General features: G+C 43.6%; 1 protein-coding gene and 1 non-coding gene across 2 annotated transcripts; one reads left to right on the forward strand and one right to left on the reverse strand.

Moving 5' to 3' along the window:
• Nucleotides 1–384: 384 nt before the first annotated feature.
• LOC114313849 (uncharacterized protein At2g33490) lies at nt 385–18911 on the reverse strand. The gene is made up of 9 exons (XR_014360209.1): nt 18859–18911; nt 18444–18570; nt 18287–18355; nt 17634–17662; nt 17352–17559; nt 17007–17240; nt 1975–2028; nt 670–1699; nt 385–598 (listed from the first exon to the last, which is right to left on the reverse strand). It is a non-coding gene; the product is annotated as an uncharacterized protein At2g33490 (transcript).
• On the forward strand, nt 8248–16982 carry LOC145820734 (uncharacterized). The gene is made up of 4 exons (XM_082917333.1): nt 8248–8369; nt 8457–9039; nt 9149–9597; nt 16935–16982. The coding sequence occupies exons 1-4, from the start codon at nt 8304–8306 to the stop codon at nt 16980–16982; spliced, it is 1146 nt and encodes a 381-aa protein (XP_082773459.1). The 5' UTR covers nt 8248–8303.
• Nucleotides 18912–20238: the final 1327 nt, after the last annotated feature.

The raw sequence follows: 20238 nt of genomic DNA on the forward strand, positions 1-20238 counted from the left end.
GGACCTATCCCATGTGAGATATTTGGTAAAACATTTGATAAAAATTTTGATATCCCTAACATTACTCATAAAATATTGATTAAAAATTAATAAAATTATACTTCAATATAATTAATATGCTATTTGATACACAATTCAAGCCAATTGTTTATTACGTTCCATAATTATAAATCATTTAGATATTTTTTTTCTTTTTATTAGAAAAAAAAAAAGAAAAAAAGTGTGGTAAACAGGTTTAAGACAATGCAATATTCAACTTAAAGATTAAATATTTAAAATAAATAAATAAATAAGAAAAAAAAGCCAACTTTTTAAAATAAACTCGGGGCCTTGTGCTGGATCTGCCAGGAGAGGAGAATAAACCCGGATATGAAGGCTGATAGGTAAACCAAAAAACCAAACACCCATAATATGTATCATTCCCTTAACTCACTTTGGAAAATGAAAAAATCCAACATTGTTCAGAAATTGCTCAGCCTAGAAATATAATATTCATTCTCTAGAAAAATACACGATACAGGAATCATTCTAATGACAAAATTGTGAAGAGCTGAATTCACATTGTAGTCAATGACCAACCACCATGGAGAAAGCCTTCCTAACAATAAAAACAAGCATCATATAAGAAACAGCAGTAGGAATATGAGGGGGATGATGAATTTTAGTTACCTTTGATTTGCCCAGAATGAGAGTCTACTTCCGAAACAGTTGATAATAGCTTGATGTTTGAAAGGGATATAGGAGTCAGCGGAGGAGAAACTACTTCTTCAGCCTTGACTGGACGTTGAGGAGATTCCAATGGCTTGGCCACATGTACAGCCATTCCTCTCTTATTACTAAAAGGTATGGAGAAACTTCGAGGAATTGTTAACGGAGGAGGAGTTGGAAGCGGGGATGCACTACTAAATGCCCCCGCTTGGCTTTTATTTGTTGGAGAAAGCTCCTGATTTCTGAGGACCAATGGGGCAGAGTGTTCAGTGGAAGAACTTACTGGCTTGGAAGCTAAGCCACCTGGGGGCCTAGGAAGCTCATGAAGCTCACTTATTTTGGGTGAAGATACAATGGGAGGTGAAGCACTGGGAGACACCTTTGGAGATGATGAAGGACGAAGAGTATGTACACGAGAAAGCAATCCAGAAACTAGTTGGGGAAGTTCAGATGACGTAATCGGGCTGCTGGCAGATAAAGAAGTCTTTGTTGACAATGGCTTATTAGTAAGAGGACCAGAGAAAGCTTGTCTCTTGAATTTTTTTGCATCATATGCATTATGTGCATCACATTGTGGAAGTGAGAGTCCCTGAGGCAGAGTTGGGGGGGACCTGGACTGAGGGATTGTTGCTACTGCCCTCTTTGAGTTTTAATTGTGCTTTTGAGATGGCGGGCACTGACAAGTTATCATCTGTGCAATCTTTCTCACGCTTCTCAGGCTCCAATGGGGATGAATGCCACAAACTATGGGTGCTTCCAATATGGCTTGTTGGCCTCAACTGCAGATCTGAACCATTTGTTATTGAAATCGAACTCTTCACATCAAAAGAGTGGGTAACACATAACTGTGAAACTTCCGAGCAGACAGCTGCATTTCTCTAGCCCTTTCAGCTGGATCAAACTTCTTCTCTGCAAATATTGGGGCAGAATGGCTGCCCACTTGATGTTCCCGATTGAAATTCTGCTCCCCCACGCTTTTGTTAAGATTTACCTGAACAGATTAACAGGATCCTGCAAATTGACAACTGAATACAAACAAACTAGACAAAAAAAATGCCGATGGCTGTTCTATCACCATGCCAAGCTGTTTCAAAAGTTGTTCAAAAGAGCTTATGTTCTATTTAGAAGAACAAAATAGTTGATGGCCTTGAACATAATTTGATTCTTTCGCTAGAGACAATCAAACAAGGATTACTTCCTCCCGATAGACTACAGGAAAACAACTGTTTCACTCTATTATTCAAGGGGGATGCTGAAGTTCTTTACCTCTGCATTTTCAACCGTAGAAACTTGAGGATGTGGAATATCCACCTGATCTAACTGCAAAATCCACCACATTAGATGCAAAAATTAAGGGGTGATATATACAAAAATATTAAGTGAAAATTCAACCCAATCAGATATATCAACTGCTTGTATTTCCCTTTTCAATCTGTACAAATATATAGTTAAGCTTGATGGCTGATAGGTCCTCCAACACCTGAAGGGTCATTATACTAAGCTCCTAGTATTTTATCTTAATGAACAACAAATTTTTAACATTTATGTCGTTGTAAAGGTTATTGTTACTGGAGAAATTTGTGACCCTAGCCTTGTAGAAGACCTCTCAAGTTCAAGAGTGTAGGAGAGGGTTCAAGAAAGGAGTTGAAAAATTCGAAGATCTTCGAAGATCCTTGAAGAACAACTTCGAATTCTTTAGAAGATAATGTATGAGAGGCTTAGATTCTTCAATAATCTCAACTCAAGAACACAACAACAAAGGAGATGATGGAGATAAGAGATTGGGTGAAGAAGAAGGCAAAATGGCTAGAGAATAGAATAATGGCAAGGCTCTCCCATGGATCTCCCACTTTCACTCTCAAGGTTGATAATGGAGAAGGGAAATTAGTTCTTTCCCAAGAGTTAAAAATCTCCAAAATCCATCCCTTGTAAAGCTATGGGTGGGTGCTATTTATAGGCACCTCATGATGTAGGATGGAGCCCATGTGCAAGGCACATGGGGGATATTCTCTCTAACCACCTTGTCCGAGGAGGTGACCTCTCCGAGGAGGTGACTTCTCCGAGGATGAGAAAACCCCGAAGAGGAGATCAATCCCTCGGCGAACCCTTCTTCTTAGCCACACCTAACCAATGATCCCTAACCATCCCAAAGGGTCAGGAGTAGTCCCAGAGGACGTCCTGCCGCAAAATATTGCCGAGTCTCATGGACCCCCCGGGGTCGTGCCACCTCGACCCGTGTATAGGCTAGTTTAACCGAAGAGTGAATTTGTCTCCACTCACCGTCCTCGGGCTCGGGTCCTTTGTTCGAACTCCATTACGCCCATGGTTCTGGTGCGTAGATCCCGGAAAGCTCCGAGCCCGCAAGTGTTCTGGGACTCATTAACGGAGCGACTTCTAGATTGCGTCTGAATCCGTTCGAAGCCAAGTATTTCGGACCTCTAGGTTCGTGGATCCGAACCCTTTCGAGTCCGAATGCCTCGGATCTCTAGGCTTGCCTAATACCCTTTCGAGTCCGGGCCTGTGTAAGTCTCTAGGTTCGTGGATCCGAACCCTTTCGAGGCTTAGAGCCATTTAGCCCGTTTGATGGTGATAAATTCGGGCCCACCAATCTTGGACTATTGGGCCTAATTAATTTAATGGGCTCAAATTAGGTCCTCTTACATTTGCCCCTTGCGTGTATGAGAAATTGTAATTTTCTCGGACATGCATAAATTCACCTTATCAGCCATGCTTCACATTATGTCTTCGAGAATATTTGGCTTTGATAAAATCTATGGATAAAAACTGAGGACTCACTGTAAATTACGGGTAAAATTGACAACTAATAAAAAATAAATAAATAACTTTTTTTTTTTTTTTTTTTTTTTTTTTTTTTTTTTTTTTTTTTTTTTTTTTTTTTTGCGCCATTGAAGGTGTATATGTTGGCATGCTTTTGATCTCACAAAGAAAAAAAACAAATCAAAATTTGAATATTTAAAGATCCACTCACCAAAATTGATCAATAATTAAATTTCTCTTTCCAGGAAATGGTCAAACCCATATATTTTTTATTTATATATATATATGGAAGCTAAGGACAAAATCCACCATTCTTATCTTTTTTTGCAAATGTGATCTCACTTTTTGAAATGTACTCAGCAAAAAGTAAATAAGATTTATTTTGTGGAGTCCAATCATCCAAACCCACTGTTCTTCTTTCTTCAAATTTAAAACCCGTAATTGCTTGGGCCGTTATATATATATATATATATATATATATGTAGAATATTTGAGGAGCACCCCCTTTTTTTATTCTATTTAAAGAAAAGGATAGTAACCCTAATCAATGTAGCCTCTCTTTTATTTTCTTGCACAGCGCCGCTCTCTCTCTACACAGAGAGACCCATCTTTCTTTCTTCTTCCTCAAAACTGACCCAGTTTTATTTTATTTTTTATTTTATTTTTTATTTTTATTTTATTTTTATTTTTATTTTTCAATGAAGGTCTGCTGCTACAACACTATAGGCCACAACCATTTGCTCACTGACCTCCATTGCAACTCCAGTCTCCTTTTCTGTCATCGTCACTGAAGACACACCAACGCCACCGACACACCGACGCCGACTCCTCTGCGACGTCACTGCCGTTGCAGGCCTCGACTGACCAGCACCGACGCCCCCGACCTCTCTGCAACGTCATCATTTTCCAACCTCGCCAAAATAGTGCCGCCGTTGGTTCGACTGTGCGTCGTCCTCGTCGGGGCCGTGCCATGCTTTCACAGTGCTTACTCTACACCTTACCTCACTAACGAATTTTTTTTATTTTTTTATTTGCAGGAGATCAAACTCCAAGGACCCATTTGGGCACACTCTCTCTCCAAACTGAGACCAACCCAAACTTCATCTTCTTCAAAGAAGCTCCGTAGCTGATCAGTGACGACCACGCCGCCCACTCAACGCGGTGTTGGTCTGTCGATATGCTTTCTCGCCCACTGAAATTCATCACTGTTAGCCGTGACCCGCCAACGCCGACCACATCACCGATTCAACGTGGTGTTGGTCTGCCTAATTGTTCCACCACCTACATACGCTGCTTCTAATCTTCAGTCTCTTTATCGCTTGTACAAGCTACATGTTGTGCCGCTGACTTACTCTCTCTTGCTTCTCTAGATCTGTAAGTGTTTAATACCCCATCTTCTTGAATTGTCCCAGATCTGGGAGTGAGCTCTTTATATATATATATATAAATGGGTTTTGATTTTTACTCAACTAATTTCATTCCCTTCACTGTTTCAGATTTATTGATCTTTGGACTTCAGGATCTAGTTGAATCTTTGTTCAAAGCCCTCTTCCTTTTTCTTCTTATATTTTTGGATCTGTGGGTATTCCATCTTATTGTTTTGATGGACTTTTGTGCTCAAAATAAATATGTACTGATACATTTTCTAATTTGGGAATTCTGGTGATGATTTATTTCAGTCTTGAGGCTTGCAAACAATCTTGAACTAGTGAAGACAATACCCACCGCTGGCTCTCTCTGCTGGTTTGCTTCTGGCTTCGACGGTCCAACTCTGACCACACATATCGCCCCACTCAACGTGACGTGTGTGGTTGCCGACTCTTCTGTGGCACCATCGCTGCTTCCGGCTTCAGCTTATCCGACATCGACCACGCACGTTCGCCCTTTCAACGCAACGTGTGTGGTCTTGCCCAACCTAGCTCCACATCGCTGCTTCCGGCTTCAGCTTATCCGACGTTGACCACGCACGTTCGCCCTCTCAACGCAACGTGTGTGGTCTTGCCCAAGCCTAGCCCAGTCTTGTTGATTACAGTCTGTAAAGCCTCTCTGATTTCAGCTTAAATTTCCAGTATCGGCTTCGGACTTCACCTCTCTAACTGCCCAAATTTGTAAGTATGACATTCGACCCCCTCTTCCGAATATAAATATATTTAAATATATATAAATATATTTTTGTGGCAATGTAGAGGGCTCAAGCAGTCTGATGAAAATAAAAATAAAATAAATAAAAACTGAATCTGAATATGGACTCAATTTTTGTGGCAATCCCAATGATATTTTTTTTTTTAGCTCAAACACCGTGATTTTGGCCATTTGGAAACATGCACTAGCACTTGAAACCTTATTGAGGTGCTTGGCTTGAACATAATTTGTTGAACTTTATCACCGAGGAAAGGCCGAATATAACTTGTTGACTAGTATTTGAGCTCCATTTTTGACATGGAGAGAGAAAACCCTGGACTTATGAATATGGACTTTGGAAAGGACATTCTTGTAATTTGCATAATGATCCATTGAATCTTGCTACTGATAAGCAATGTAATATACTTCGGATCTCGGGCCTGAAATTTACTATTGAACTTCACTCTGTCCAAATTTTGAGCCCCGTATAAATTGGACCTTTAATATGGAACATAGTGACTTTAAGAAATTGACCCGATTGAACTTCATCATGAAGCGACCTATGACATTGTACCTCTTATTGATGATAGAAGACGAAAATCTATATGTTGATGATGCACCCATTGGTATTAAAATTTGTTGAGCTTGAAGAATATCCGAGAAAATGAATTGTTGATGACGTCCGAAGTTGAATTTGTTGATAAACCCATCATGTTGCATGTAACAATATTCTGAATTTTAATACGGTCAACTCTTTAATATTTATACCGGTTATTTCAGCCATATGTCTTCTCAAAAGAAACCCGTAGCTCCGGGGTCATCAGAACCGGCTCTCATGAAAGAGAGGGATGTACCTCCGGCATCTGAGTGGAGGAAATCTCCTTATTTTGGTCGGAAGGACCCCTTCTGGCGGGCGGCTACCTCCACCACTTCTCTTCTATCTCCGAAGGGGGCTCCATTATGTCTCACTGAGGACACTGACTCTGGACACGAGGCCCTCATTTCTCCTTCCTCGGTGCTACGCTTTCAGATTGAGCGGGGAGACTTTCCATACTGTTATCCTCAGTTCAAGGCCTTCTCAAACCCTCCTTTTGGTTGGCAGGAGTGGGTCGATGATGTTCTCTCGGACAAGAGCTTCTGTCAGCGGCTTTAAGAGGCCCGCCTATTGATCCCAGTGAAAATATCTCGATCCCTATCCATCCGTCGCAACAATGCTAGCCTGGAAGCCATGGCTCTTCGGTGGAGCACCGAGACACACACCTTTATACTTGGCCAGCACGAGATGGGGCCCACCCTTGAGGATGTGTTCATGTTGCTGCGTCTGGAAGTGACCGGCCCTGATGCCTTCGACCCTGAGCAGACACCCCCCGAAGATGATTCTTTGATCCAATCTCTGAAGCTAAATCTTCAAACTTGTGGTCGGTGGAGTTCCGTTTTTGATGGTTCAGCGAGGAGGACTAGTCGAGTAAGGACGGACCGTGCCTCCTATACTGCATGGATCCGCCACTTCTTCAAAGATCTTCAGCCCTTGGCCAGAGATGCTGACCCTAACTCTCGGGAGTATGAGGTCGGTCCGATGTACGACTCCAGGCTCTATTTCTTGGGATTTCTGGCTTGCTTCTTTTCATTCTTCATTCTTCCGAGCACGCCTCCGGATTCCCTCAATCCTTTCGTCTTCCCCTTGGCAGTCAGGCTCTTCAGAGAAGATCGGATCCCTTTGGCTCCCCTATTTCTTGGGAATCTCTATTATCGGCTGGATCTACTACATCGAGATATGGTTCGCTCCGTGGGTCGATATGAGCCTGTCTCCTTTATTCACAGCCAGTTCCTGCTTTGTTTCTTCTTCGAGAGGTTCCCAAAATTTGCCCCTGCTCCGACTGTATTCGAGGCGGAGGTTCTTCGGGAGATAGTGGATAAAGATGGCATCCCCGTGCTCGATACTGATGGGTCTCGGACATTTGGGAAAGCGAAGTCTTGCCAGCCGTTGATTACACGTTGGTCACGTACCATTTCCACCTTATCCTTGAATACTCTAGTGGATGATCCCCGACGCTTTGTGGCACGACCGTATGTATGCCCGCCTGTGGGTGTGGCCACACCGCTTATCTATCATGGTTCCTCCCGCTCGGTGTCCTTTCCTTTGCCGAAGAACATCCCTGCACCCTTTGTTGATATGCTGATTATGATCCGTCCGAGTTCATTACCGGTATGGCATGAGGAAGGCGTTGATAGTGCCGTTTATAGGCCTGACCGCGTAGCATATCAATTCGGGTTTGATCAATGTGCCCCGGGGCCAGCACCTCCTTTATTATCATTTTCAGCGAGCTACGGGCGCTTCAGTCGCGGGCTTGTACACACCGTGTTTCCCATATCCGGCTCTTTGACGATGCCAGGCTTGGGTCGAGTAGGGGGTTTCACCTCCTCTTTCAGGCGGTATTGGCAGAAGAATATCGATGCGTTTATTGCATTTGTCCGGAGCAGACCGACCGTATGTTTGCCTCCGCCGATTTATAAGAAGGATTCTTCTCTTCGGCTACCCGAGAGCCGAAAATCTGACCACATGTACGAGAGTTTCTTCACCTCATCTGCTCCTTGACCCTTCTGCTCGGGCATCTGCTTCTAGCTTGGCAATTACTTCTCCGGAGCCAGTCCCTTTGAATAAGGCCTCTGGTCCTCGGACGACCCGCCTTAAGAAGATGGCTCACAAGAGGACTTCTGATGCCAGTCCTTCCGCTCCTCGCCTTTCCAAAAGGCTTCATGAGGTACCCGAAATTTTTGATTTGAAGCTACTTTCCTTTTTGCGACTATACCTTCTAAAATGAAAACTTTTATTTGTCCATGTTGTGTAGGATCCTGCGGTTGTTGACGTTCTCAGTACCGTGGCTCCTGGCCATGCTGCCTCCCCCAGGCCGGACTCAGACTTGGACGACACCCTCCCTTTGTCTGCAAGACTTGTGAAGATGCGCACCTCTCGTATAGCAGTTATAGATGATGACGATGATGAGGCTGAGTCCTCCGACCATTTTTGTGACCTTATTCCACGCATGCGTCGTCACTGCCCTACCGTAGCTGAGGAGGAGCGCTATCTTGGTGACGAGGTTATTAGGGCTCACCGTTCTGATGTTGAGATTACTGGAGGGACTGATGCCACAGAAATTGATGCCGTAGGCCATGCTTCTAGAAGCAATGTAGAGACGAGGTGCGCCTCTGGGAATGGTGTGGAGGTGGATGTGCTAGAAATCTCTGAGACTCGCTCTGGCACTTATGGTGATTCTCATCCTCCGGCCCTCCTTCCTTCTTCAGGGATGACTGCTACTGTTCAGGCTTCGTCAGACATTGAGATCGATCAGGTGCTCTCTATACGGCCAAGTGACCTTGCTGATGCTAGGAGTCCTTCAGTTGCTCCGGCTTTGCATATTGATTCTCCCTCTGGTAATCTTTCTTTCTGAAGTTTGTCATTTACTTCTATCTGTGAGAAATCTTTACTCAAATGGCTTTCCTGTTTCCTACCTCTAATAAGGCTTCCTTATCTTTTCTTCAGTGTTAGCTGCTACCGGGGTCCTGCCTTCACCTGCCTCAGACTCTGCTCCAGTGTTAGCTGCTACCGTGGTCCCGTCTTCACCTGCCCCGGACTCTACTCCGACTCTCTTTGTAACTCCTCACGGTTCTCCTTCTCAAGGGGGAACACCTGCCTTTGAGACGACTGCCAGAGGTTCTTCATCGCCAGTGCCTTCGAATATTTTGGATTTGAATCTCAGTGATTTTCACATTGATAGTGATGCTTTTGGTCTTTCCCCTTATCGTTCGGCATTCTCAGGCTCGGGACCTCTGCCGGGAGTTACCCCTCCGGGTGGTTCATCTAACCCGATAGACACTGGGGAGATTCCTGAGACTAGCAGCTTTCCGGCCCCAATTCCTCCTTCAGCTTCTGGCAAAGTATCATTTCTCCATTATTGGGTAGCTCCTGAGTTTGCTTCAGTTCTACAGCTTGTGCATTCAAGTTACCCGGAGACCTTTGCTTCATTTGCTTGCCAGTGTCCACTCATTCAGACTGCTCTTCTCGAGTCTTTTGCCACTATCTTATATAGCTTGGACAGGCAACGGTTGTGTGACCTTAATGGGAAAGTAGTCGAGACGGCGTATCAGGGGATCTCTGACATGGAGCGTCACCAAGTGGACTTATCATGGCTTCGGAAGCGCCTGGATATAGCTTCGAACGCCAGTCGTCGGCTGGAACTTATGTCTGTGCTTGCCTCTTATCGCACCTCTATAGATGAGATAAAGGCAACTCTTCGTGAACTTGAGTCGGGTTATGCTCGGGCCTTGGAGACTTTAGAGGCACACTCTACTGTTTGTCCTCCAGATGTAGATGTGACGGGCAGCTTCTTCGAGGGTGTCTTTAGGAAAGATCGAGTTTTTTTTTTTTTTTTTTTATCATTACTTTCTTGCCCCTTTCGATAAAAATGTTTTATCTAGGACAATGCAATGAAATGACAAAATTTTTGTTGTTTGGATATTTTCGCATTGTTTTCTCATTCTACTTGATAAAATATTTATTTCGAATGATACAATGGAAAGAACAATCATATGCACATGTTTATAAAAGCTGAAATATTCTCATTAGTTCTTCAACTTTCTTGACAAAAGTATAATAGATTCACTGTAAGTGATGGGATAAAACATACACCATAGAGAAAACCAGCTTCTTCATAACGTAAGGGAAATACAACTTTTAGACAAAGTAAGAAAGTGAAAATGAATTTCAACATAGATGAGTCCAATTATGGGTAGTAATGCTTGATAAACTTTGCATTGAGCGGGCCAGTTCGGAAGCCGTCTTCAACCCTTACAAGTTTGTAGTACCCGCTTGAGCTCGCCTGAACCACCTTGTAGGGCCCTTCCCATTTTGGAGAAAACTTGGACAAAGGCTGTCCTCGCATGATTGGGTCTACAATCTTCCATACTAGATCACCTTCTTCAAACTTCCTTGGTATCACAGTCTGGTTATAGGCTCGGGCGATGGACTCATGATACCTTTCCATGACTTTTGCAGCTCTGTCATGCTTTTCCTCTAATGCTTCCAATCTGGTGGTTCGAGGCTCCAATACCATCCCCGAGGCGAGAGCCATTCGAGCAGATGGAGTTTCCAACTCTATAGGTAACACTGCCTCGGACCCATACACAAGGGAGTAAGGAGCTGCTTGAGTTGGCTTTCTCTTCGAAGTGCGATACGCCCATAGGGCTACTATCAACTGTTCGGACCAAGTCCCCCCAAACTCATCCATCATCTTGCTCAGAATCCTTATCAGTGTCTTGTTTGTGGCTTCCGCTTGCCCGTTCCCTTTTGGATAGTAGAGTGTGGATTTGTGATGCTTCACTTGGTAAGTCTCTAGGAGGCTCTTCACATATTTGTTTATGAAGGGAGTGCCGTTATCCGAGAGGATGGTGTTTGGTACTCCAAATCGGCAAATGATATTCTCCTTGATGAAGTTCGCGACTGCAGGCCCCGTAGCGTTCTTCAGAGGAATTGCTTCGACCCATTTTGTACTCAATTCTGTGGCTGCGAGAATCCACTTGTACCCCTTAGAAGATGTGGAGATGGGCCCTATCAGATCAAAAGCCCAGGTATGGAACGGCCATGGCGTTCGGATACTATGCAGGTCTACAGCTGGAGCATGGATCAAATTTCCGTGTTTCTGACAAGTCTGGCACCTCTTCACGTGATGGGATGCATCTGACTCCATGGTCGGCCAGTAATACCCAAGGTGTATAAGTTGCTCGAACAGCCGAGCCCCTCCTTGATGTTCAATCTCGTGGGCTCTTCCGAGGACTAGATCTGACTCCTCCTTGGAGAGACACCTCAGGGGAGTGCCCTCAATACTTCTTCTATACAGCTTGTCCTGATCAAGAAAGTACCGCCTCGCTCTCCTCTTGAGGTGTGCAATGTCCCTCGGGCTCTCAGGTAGTGTTCCCTCTTTGAGATAGTCAATGTAGACTTGCCTCCAGTCAGGGGTATCAATTTCAAAGCAACTCTCATCCTCCCGGATGTATGACTGACACTTGGGACATTCCTTCTGTAATTGATTCGAGTCCTTCTCCATCTCGGGCCAATAATGACCTTGTCTTTGGATTCTTCTATACAGACTGATATCCCCATCCCCGCAAGACTTTTCATGGATCTGTTGTAGTCGGAAGCTTGCTTCTTGTTGGCCAACACACCGGGCTAGGAATCCGGTACCTCCTCGGAGAGGTGTTCTAAAAGCGGTCTTTTCTGCGTCCTCTTCAGCCATCTTAATCTGATTGTATCCACTGAATCCATCCATGAATGAGAACATCTGGTGTCCCGAGGTAGTATCCACGAGGGTGTCGATGTGAGGAAGAGGGAATTCATCCTTCGGGCAAGATTTGTTCAAATCTCGAAAGTCTACACATACTCTGATTTGGCCATTCTTCTTCTTTACTAGCACGATGTTTGCTAACCACGTGGGGTACTGTATTGGCCGGATGAAACCAGCCTGTTGAAGTTTTTCAATCTTCTCCTTAATCTTCTCTTCGAGATCTGGATGATATTTTCGAGCAGCTTGCTTAATTGGCTTGGAGTTTGGGAATACATCAAGATAGTGGGAGACTAGGTCAGGATCTAGTCCGGGCATTTCCTTATATGACCAAGCAAACACATCTGAGTATCGGCTTATCAACTTTAACAACTGTTCCCGCTTTTCTGGGCTAAGGCTCGAACTTACGAATACCGGCCTCGGTGCATCTTGTCCATCACTCAGATCTATTTCGATAAGTTGTTCGGGCTGAGGCTTCGGCCCATCTTGCATACATTCTGGAGCCACTTCAGGCTTTATTACTATATCATTGTCAGGAGGCTCTTCTTTTGACTCGGAGTCGGTGACTGAAGAAACCGACTCCCCGCACCTTCATAAATAATACACCATCTTGCCTCCTCGAACTTTCATCACCTTCCGAGGAATAGGCGGACTTTCTGGTCTAGACATCGCCCGCTTACTTGATTCTGTCATCGGCTCCTTGTCATCTTTGATATCCTCCCAACGAGGAATTTTGACCCCTCGAGGCTTAGAGGTGGTGGGAACTTCTTCGACAACCAGTTCGGTGAAGTAGATGGCATCAGAATAATGAGCTTCATGGATCTCGAACGGCCTTTCTGTAGCCTGAATTGTCACCGTTTTCTTTCCCCATTTAGCCTTAACACACTGATGATAACTTGATGGTACAGCCCCATATCTATGCATCCAGGTCCTCCCTAGAATGATGTGATAATTTGCCTCAGAATCGATAATATGGAACTTGGTGGCCGAGCGAATCTCTCCAACGGCTAAATCAACTGTTACGCATCAGATAGTAACTCTCCTTTCTCCACCGAAGCCAGTGATGACTATCGGCTGCTTCACAATGCGTTCTTCAGAGATTCCGGCTTTTTCTAGAGTAGCGCGAGTCATAATGTTGATAGAGGCTCCACTATCTAGAAAGGCCCTTTTGAACTCAACCCCGTTAATAAAAACAGTCACATAAAGCGGGCGATTGTGAGAAAAAGGATACTTTCGATCAGCCTCGGAGAAAGTAATGGCACTAGATTGCTCTTTTGCCTTCCTCGGGATAGACCCCTCAGTCGACATGCATTCCTCATGGTGTGCCTCGGCTATATTAATGATAGACTTGGTGATTTCCGTTCTTGCCTCCCTGGGAAGTCCAAGCTGGTCAAAGAACTGCTTGAACTTTACACAGTCTTGCAGGGTTTTGGCATAGTGATCCGGATCTTTTTCCACTCTTGGAGGCTCGTAGTTAACCATCTCCTCGGTCTCCTCAAAATAAGATGCCACATAAACATGGTGTCCTCCTCTTCCATAGTATTCTTCTCCTCCTTCTGGATCAAAGGGATCTTCGCCATGAGTCATAAATGTTCTGCCCTCTGGATCGAGAGCACTTCCATAGTAAACTTGCTCACCCTCTGGCTCGAGGATGTCGTCCAGATAACAGTCATCGTCATCGAGATTAGCGATAGCCTCGATCATTGGGCCTTCATAAGCTATCATAGCAACATTCTTGCCCTTGTCTCGGTGTTGAGGATATGGTTGTTCTCGGATGTCTTGAGTCCCTCGCTTTTTGAACCTCAATTCGTCTGCCTCGACTTTATCTCTGAAGATTTTCCTGAGAGTCCAACACTTCTCTGTCGGATGTTTCAATGTACGATGGTAGACACAAAATTCAGGGCTCTCACGGTCCTTTTTTTATGGCATTTCTTCAACATAAGGCAATTTTAGCTCTCCATCAGCCACCCATTCCTTAACTAGAGCTTTCACTTCCTCGATTCCACATGGATAAGAAACATTCCCCTTTTCACCATTATATTGCTTTCTTTTCTGGCCTCTATGACCTCCTCCTTGTGAATTTCGGGTATCCGGGGCAGAGGCAGCAGCAACGATAGGTCCACGAGATGACTTGAAACTAGTCTTGTAACTGGCTTTAAATCCGGACTCCTGAGCCTGAGGAATGCTAATGTTCCGAGCTGCTTCTATTAATGCCGAGAAGGTGGGTAGCTTGTGGTTAACTAGAAACATTTTGTACCTGCTCAATGCCCCTTCTAGACAAATTTGAACCAGATAACTCTCCTCAACTGCTTCATGACAATCCACGGCCTTGTCCTGAAACCTTTTGACGTAGTCAAGGATGTCTTCACTTTCTTGTTGCTTCTCTTTACACAATGTAAGTGTGGTCACCTTCTCCGCCACTTGAAAGAACTTGGAGTGGAATTTGTTAACCATTTCCTCCCAACTTCGGATAGAGTTTGGGGCCAAATTAACATACCAACTATATGCTCGGTCGGTGAGGGACTTAGAGAATTCTCTCAGTCGGAGGACGTGGTTTGAACCATGAATACCTAGAGTCTCGATGAATCGCACAACATGTTCTCGGGCATTTCCTTGTTTGCCGTCGAACTTGATGAACTTCGGCACTGTATACCCCTCAAGGTATGGATAGCTCAGCATCTCAATGGGGTAAGGCGGCTTGACGTCTGGATCAGGCAAAGAGGGTAAGGTCCTCTTGCCCCGTTCGAGATCGAACATGGCCTGCACATCGGCGAGAGTGAGAAACTGTTGAGGGAGAGAGTTTGATGGTGGTATTCCCGGGACTTGGCTTATGTACCCGAAGACTGAGCTAGGGGCGTCTTGGCCATTCTGGTGCTGCGAATTCATCATTGGTGAGGACATTTGACGATACTGGCCATCAGCGCCTATAGACAAGCCAGTTGCTGATGGGATATTGAATTGAGGCCCGTAGAGTCCACCGCACGGCGCCGCTATACCGGGTTGTGCTTGCAGATTTGTTGTCGGCACCAAAGAAGGCCCGCTTGGTGCTTGGGTAACATTTATTGGTGGCGTAACAAGATTAGGTACGGGCAGAGCTCCCTTTTGCGCCATCATGCTCCTTATGTTTTCCTGGACACCAACAGTCGCCGGAGCGCCATTCATTACACCAGAAACTCCCCTAGTCACCATTGGATCTTGGCTTGGCACGCCATGGAGACCGGGCATGGGCAAACTGCTGTCGCCTACTGTGGTTTGAGCATGTGTTACTGTGGCCGTGTTGCCATAAGCCATAGGCTGATTGGGGCCTACTTCTCCTTGGATTTGATTTTGCGTTCCGGCGAGAATAACTCCACCAACAGTTTGATTTCCGTTTGGCGCCGGTGCAAAGTTAGAACTCATCACCATCATGGTGTGAGTGAGATTCTGAAGAGTGGTAAGAATCTCTTGTTGAGTATTTTGAAGTCCTTGAATGGCTTCAAGTAAAAGTGGTTGATCTGGAGCCGTGGTCCTGTCATCACCACCATTAGAGGATCCTTGTTGGTGAACTTCATCTTCTCCCGCCATCCTTGTTGGAGTTGTGTGGATTCCAGATCTCGTTGAGACCATTAACCAATCCGCCTCCCCAGCAGAGTCGCCAAAATGTAGGAGAGGGTTCAAGAAAGGAGTTGAAAAATTCGAAGATCTTCGAAGATCCTTGAAGAACAACTTCGAATTCTTTAGAAGATAATGTATGAGAGGCTTAGATTTTTCAATAATCTCAACTCAAGAACACAACAACAAAGGAGATGATGGAGATAAGAGATTGGGTGAAGAAGAAGGCAAAATGGCTAGAGAATAGAATAATGGCAAGGCTCTCCCATGGATCTCCCACTTTCACTCTCAAGGTTGATAATGGAGAAGGGAAATTAGTTCTTTCCCAAGAGTTAAAAATCTCCAAAATCCATCCCTTGTAAAGCTATGGGTGGGTGCTATTTATAGGCACCTCATGATGTAGGATGGAGCCCATGTGCAAGGCACATGGGGGATATTCTCTCTAACCACCTTGTTCGAGGAGGTGACCTCTCCGAGGAGGTGACTTCTCCGAGGATGAGAAAACCCCGAAGAGGAGATCAATCCCTCGGCGAACCCTTCTTCTTAGCCACACCTAACCAATGATCCCCAACCATCCCAAAGGGTCAGGGGTAGTCCCAGAGGACGTCCTGCCGCAAAATATTGCCGAGTCTCATGGACCCCCCAGGGTCGTGCCACCTCGACCCGGGTATAGGCTAGTTTAACCGAAGAGTGAATTTGTTTCCACTCACCGTCCTCGGGATCGGGTCCTTTGTTCGAACTCCATTACGCCCATGGTTCTGGTGCGTAGATCCCGGAAAGCTCCGAGCCCGCAAGTGTTCTGGGACTCATTAACGGAGCGACTTCTAGATTGCGTCTGAATCCGTTCGAAGCCAAGTATTTCGAACCTCTAGGTTCGTGGATCCGAACCCTTTCGAGTCCGAATGCCTCGGATCTCTAGGCTTGCCTAATACCCTTTCGAGTCTGGGCCTGTGTAAGTCTCTAGGTTCGTGGATCCGAACCCTTTCGAGGCTTAGAGCCATTTAGCCCGTTTGATGGTGATAAATTCGGGCCCACCAATCTTGGACTATTGGGCCTAATTAATTTAATGGGCTCAAATTAGGTCCTCTTACAAAGAGAAACTTCTATGGGATAGTTACAAGGCAAACTCTAGTTACTCTCTACTCCTATGCTACTTGGAACGTGAGTAGACTTTTTGTTATGCCAATCCACTCTCCTTAGATTTTAGTTTATTATATTTGCTTTTTTCCTCTTAAGGAGATGTTAATGAAACATATTGGAAAAAAGTTTCGGAATCTCTTAGGATCACTAAATTCACCGTTTTGGAACAAAAGTATACTGTGTTTCAGAATGTATGTGCCAAAACATAAATCGATAGGGTATTAGCGTTTTGTGGTAACACTGCTCCACTCCATGGTATAGACAGTGGATGGGGTTGACAGTCAAAATCGCACAAGAAAGCTAATGTAGCAGGTTTCCAAAGAGCAAATTTACCTCCATCGAATTCCTTGATGTTGAAACAGCATCAAGGCCCTGCTTATTTTGTCTATAGTCAAAACTCAATTCCCCATCATCATTAGTCTGAAGGCTATTCACACCTTCATTCTCCCCATCTTCCCCATCATCAAGTCCACTAAGTTGGTAGTCAATGTGTTGCTTTTCTGTAACCAGTCTTCTGTGTGGCTCAACTGCCTCAAGAAATTTAAGTCCCTTCTGAAAGAAATTCAACTGCGTCCAGAGCAGAACAAAGGAGGAAAGACCAAAGACATTAGTAGTGAACTTGCAAAAAGAATTGAGAGTTCATGATATATGAATTTAATTGGAAGACATAAAGAACACCTGAGCTGCATGATGACGAGCTGCCTGTGTTAAAAGACTGCGGCATTGCCCTTGCTTCAGAGATTTCAATCGGAAAACGCACAGGGTTGCCTCCTCATCATATTCATCACGAGCTGCTTGTAATTCCTGCGAAGTACAAACTTCCATTTTCCCACTTTTTGACTTTCCCTTTTCTTTCTGTTGTGCCACCATGTATTCGTACAAATTTCTAAAGGTTTTGTAACTAATCAATATGAAATGTACTTCAATCATACAAAGTTAAACTAACAGAATGATTTGTACCTTTTTTCGTCGCACTGCCTTTTCATCTCCTGTGCCAACAAACAAGAGAAAGCTCATTGAATACAAATTCATAAGAATGCCATCATCATAACATACCGAGGTAGTCAAGGTATCCAACCGATGACAAGGTGACCATGACAGACCTTCCTAGTGAAGGCAGCCAAATGACAAAAAAAAAAAAAAGGTGTGAGGAAGGCTGGACGGGGCCAGATCAGATTGACGTTTTGAAAATTGAGATGTCAAATATTTAAGATATTTCACTTTTACTCAACCGTATTAACAGTAGAAAAATCACCTATGAACTAAATCAAAGAAGTTCTTGTTATGTTAATGTTTGATTAGTACATCAACCACCAATATTTCTTCAATAAGGTTGCTCAAGGTTATGATTTTGAAACTAAATGAGGCCTAACTTTTCCGTTTTCCTTAGTGAAATCTGATTAAGGAAATTGTCAAGCTTGACTCGTTCAGCAGTCAAGCTTGAAACCAAAGATCAAGTTTGGTGTATTTGATTGGTGAAAACGTTTGAAGATCATTAATCAGCCAACAATAGCTATTCATGAGAAACTCGTTTTCTAGTTGGCTGCAGGCATAGATATCAGCAACAACATAAAAAAATAAAAATAAAAACACTAGAATCCATATAGACAAACCTCCACTGTCCGAAGTTCGTTGAGAAGCGACTCTGATGGGGTTGTAATTGTCAGGATTACATGAGAGCGCTGACATGGAGAAACAAAGTTGAAATCAATGCTGTAAAATGAAATCAAATAGAGTGCTGCAGCATAAAACATTACAATAAGAACTCACATAGCTATCAACAAGTTTCTGGAGGTCAAACTCCACATTTCCCAGCACTGACAATACTTTGCCTGCACAAACATAAAGTAGTGATTGCAGCACAATTCCCAGGCTGGGCAAAATGCTGATTCCTCCTCTTTACGCATGAGTTGCAAAATCCAAACCAGTTGAATAATAACCAAAACGGTTAAAAAACAAGATGATAGTGATGATTACAATAATAGGTATGGTAGTACTAGATCATATTCTTAACTTCACTCACAACACATGAGTTTAGGCAATGTTTCTATATACAAAAATAAAAAAACACTAACATGCAGAGTTGTAAAGCTGAGTTTAAAAAGAGAGGAAAATAAAGTAGATAAATCCGGTTTTTGATCTGAGTCTAGATCCCTTATTCTGGAGCCTTCTCCACTATTTATACTGTCCTGTAGTAACCGTCGAAGTAGGCTTCCAACCGTCGAACCGTCTTCCCATGATTGCTGAACATGTCGCCTTATAGTGAGTTCCACTACGCCACTCTTTTCAATTAAGCTTCCCTCCTGATTTTGAATTTAAATGTATGAGTGACCGTTAAGCCACGTCCTCTTGCATCTCTTCGCTGATCCAGTGCTATACAGATCCACAATAACCAATGCTAACTGCCACGTGTATGATTGTGATTGGAGATTTGAACTGTCTTCTCGTATTGCCCTCATCCTGCCACGTGTTGAACTGCGATTGGCCTATACAAAATATGTAACCAACAGATATGCTCTCTCTCTCTCCCTCACTCTCTCTCACACACAGCTCCCTCTTCTCTCCTCCTCCTCCTCCTCCTCCTCCTCCTTCATTTGCAAAGTTAAAAGGGAAAAAAAAAACTATCCAAAACGACGTCATTTTGGGTAGTCAAGTCACTCGGGCCAAAAGAAATTCGAACTACAAAACGAAACTAAAAAAAAAAAAAGCACAACCCAACAAATAAAAAAAAAAATTTAAAAAAAAGAAAAAGAGGAGAGAGGAATTGTCGAGGCATTCGAACCTCGACAATTCGAGACCCTAACAATGCCGATATATATTATACAAAAGAATCACCCCCAAATTGTTTTGTTTTGCTGGGAAAGCTGATGCGTAGTAGGGGTACCTCATCCTAAGCAGTAGCGTGTGTGTGTGGCTGTCATGTCTATAGTGCAACACGGGTTCCGAACCCTGCGCACATGCCCAAAACGCGTTTTATGCTCAACTTTTATTCAAGTTTAGAGTTGAACCAACCTATCCTATCCTATCCTATCCTAACTAATATACATACATGTATTGGTGCGGGTTCCCACTTCTCATACCATAAGCTACCTCCATTTAGGCTTCGTTTGAGAACAGACTTTTTTGGGTTCGTTTGGGAAGTGGGTTGACTTTTTAACTTTTTAGTTTTTTTGACTATTTTAGCCTGAGACTAAAAAGTCTGGTTTGGGAAGGGCTTTTAATTTTTTTGGCTTTTTTGACTTTTTTGTGAGAGAAATAATGTAATGATTATGAGTTTGATGTGATGTTTTATCTTATTGGATTAAAAAGCCTATTTTGTTTTTTATGGCTAAAATAGCCAAAAAAGCCCCAAGTTGGGCTTCCCAAACGAAGCATTTAGTAACTTTTTGATTTTTTGACTAAAATATGATATAAAAAAAACTAACATGTTTGGGATGGCTTTTTAATTTTTTACGAAAAGGTGTGCAAAAAGTAAAGAGAAAAAGGAATCTTTAACTTTTTGGTATAGGTTGTTGGTTTTTTGATTTTTTTTAGTGACTTTTTAGTTTTTTGGCTAAAAAAGTCA

Source organism: Camellia sinensis, chromosome 2 (assembly GCF_055761805.1).
Source record: "Camellia sinensis isolate YWXY chromosome 2, ASM5576180v1, whole genome shotgun sequence".
NCBI lineage: Eukaryota > Viridiplantae > Streptophyta > Magnoliopsida > Ericales > Theaceae > Camellia > Camellia sinensis.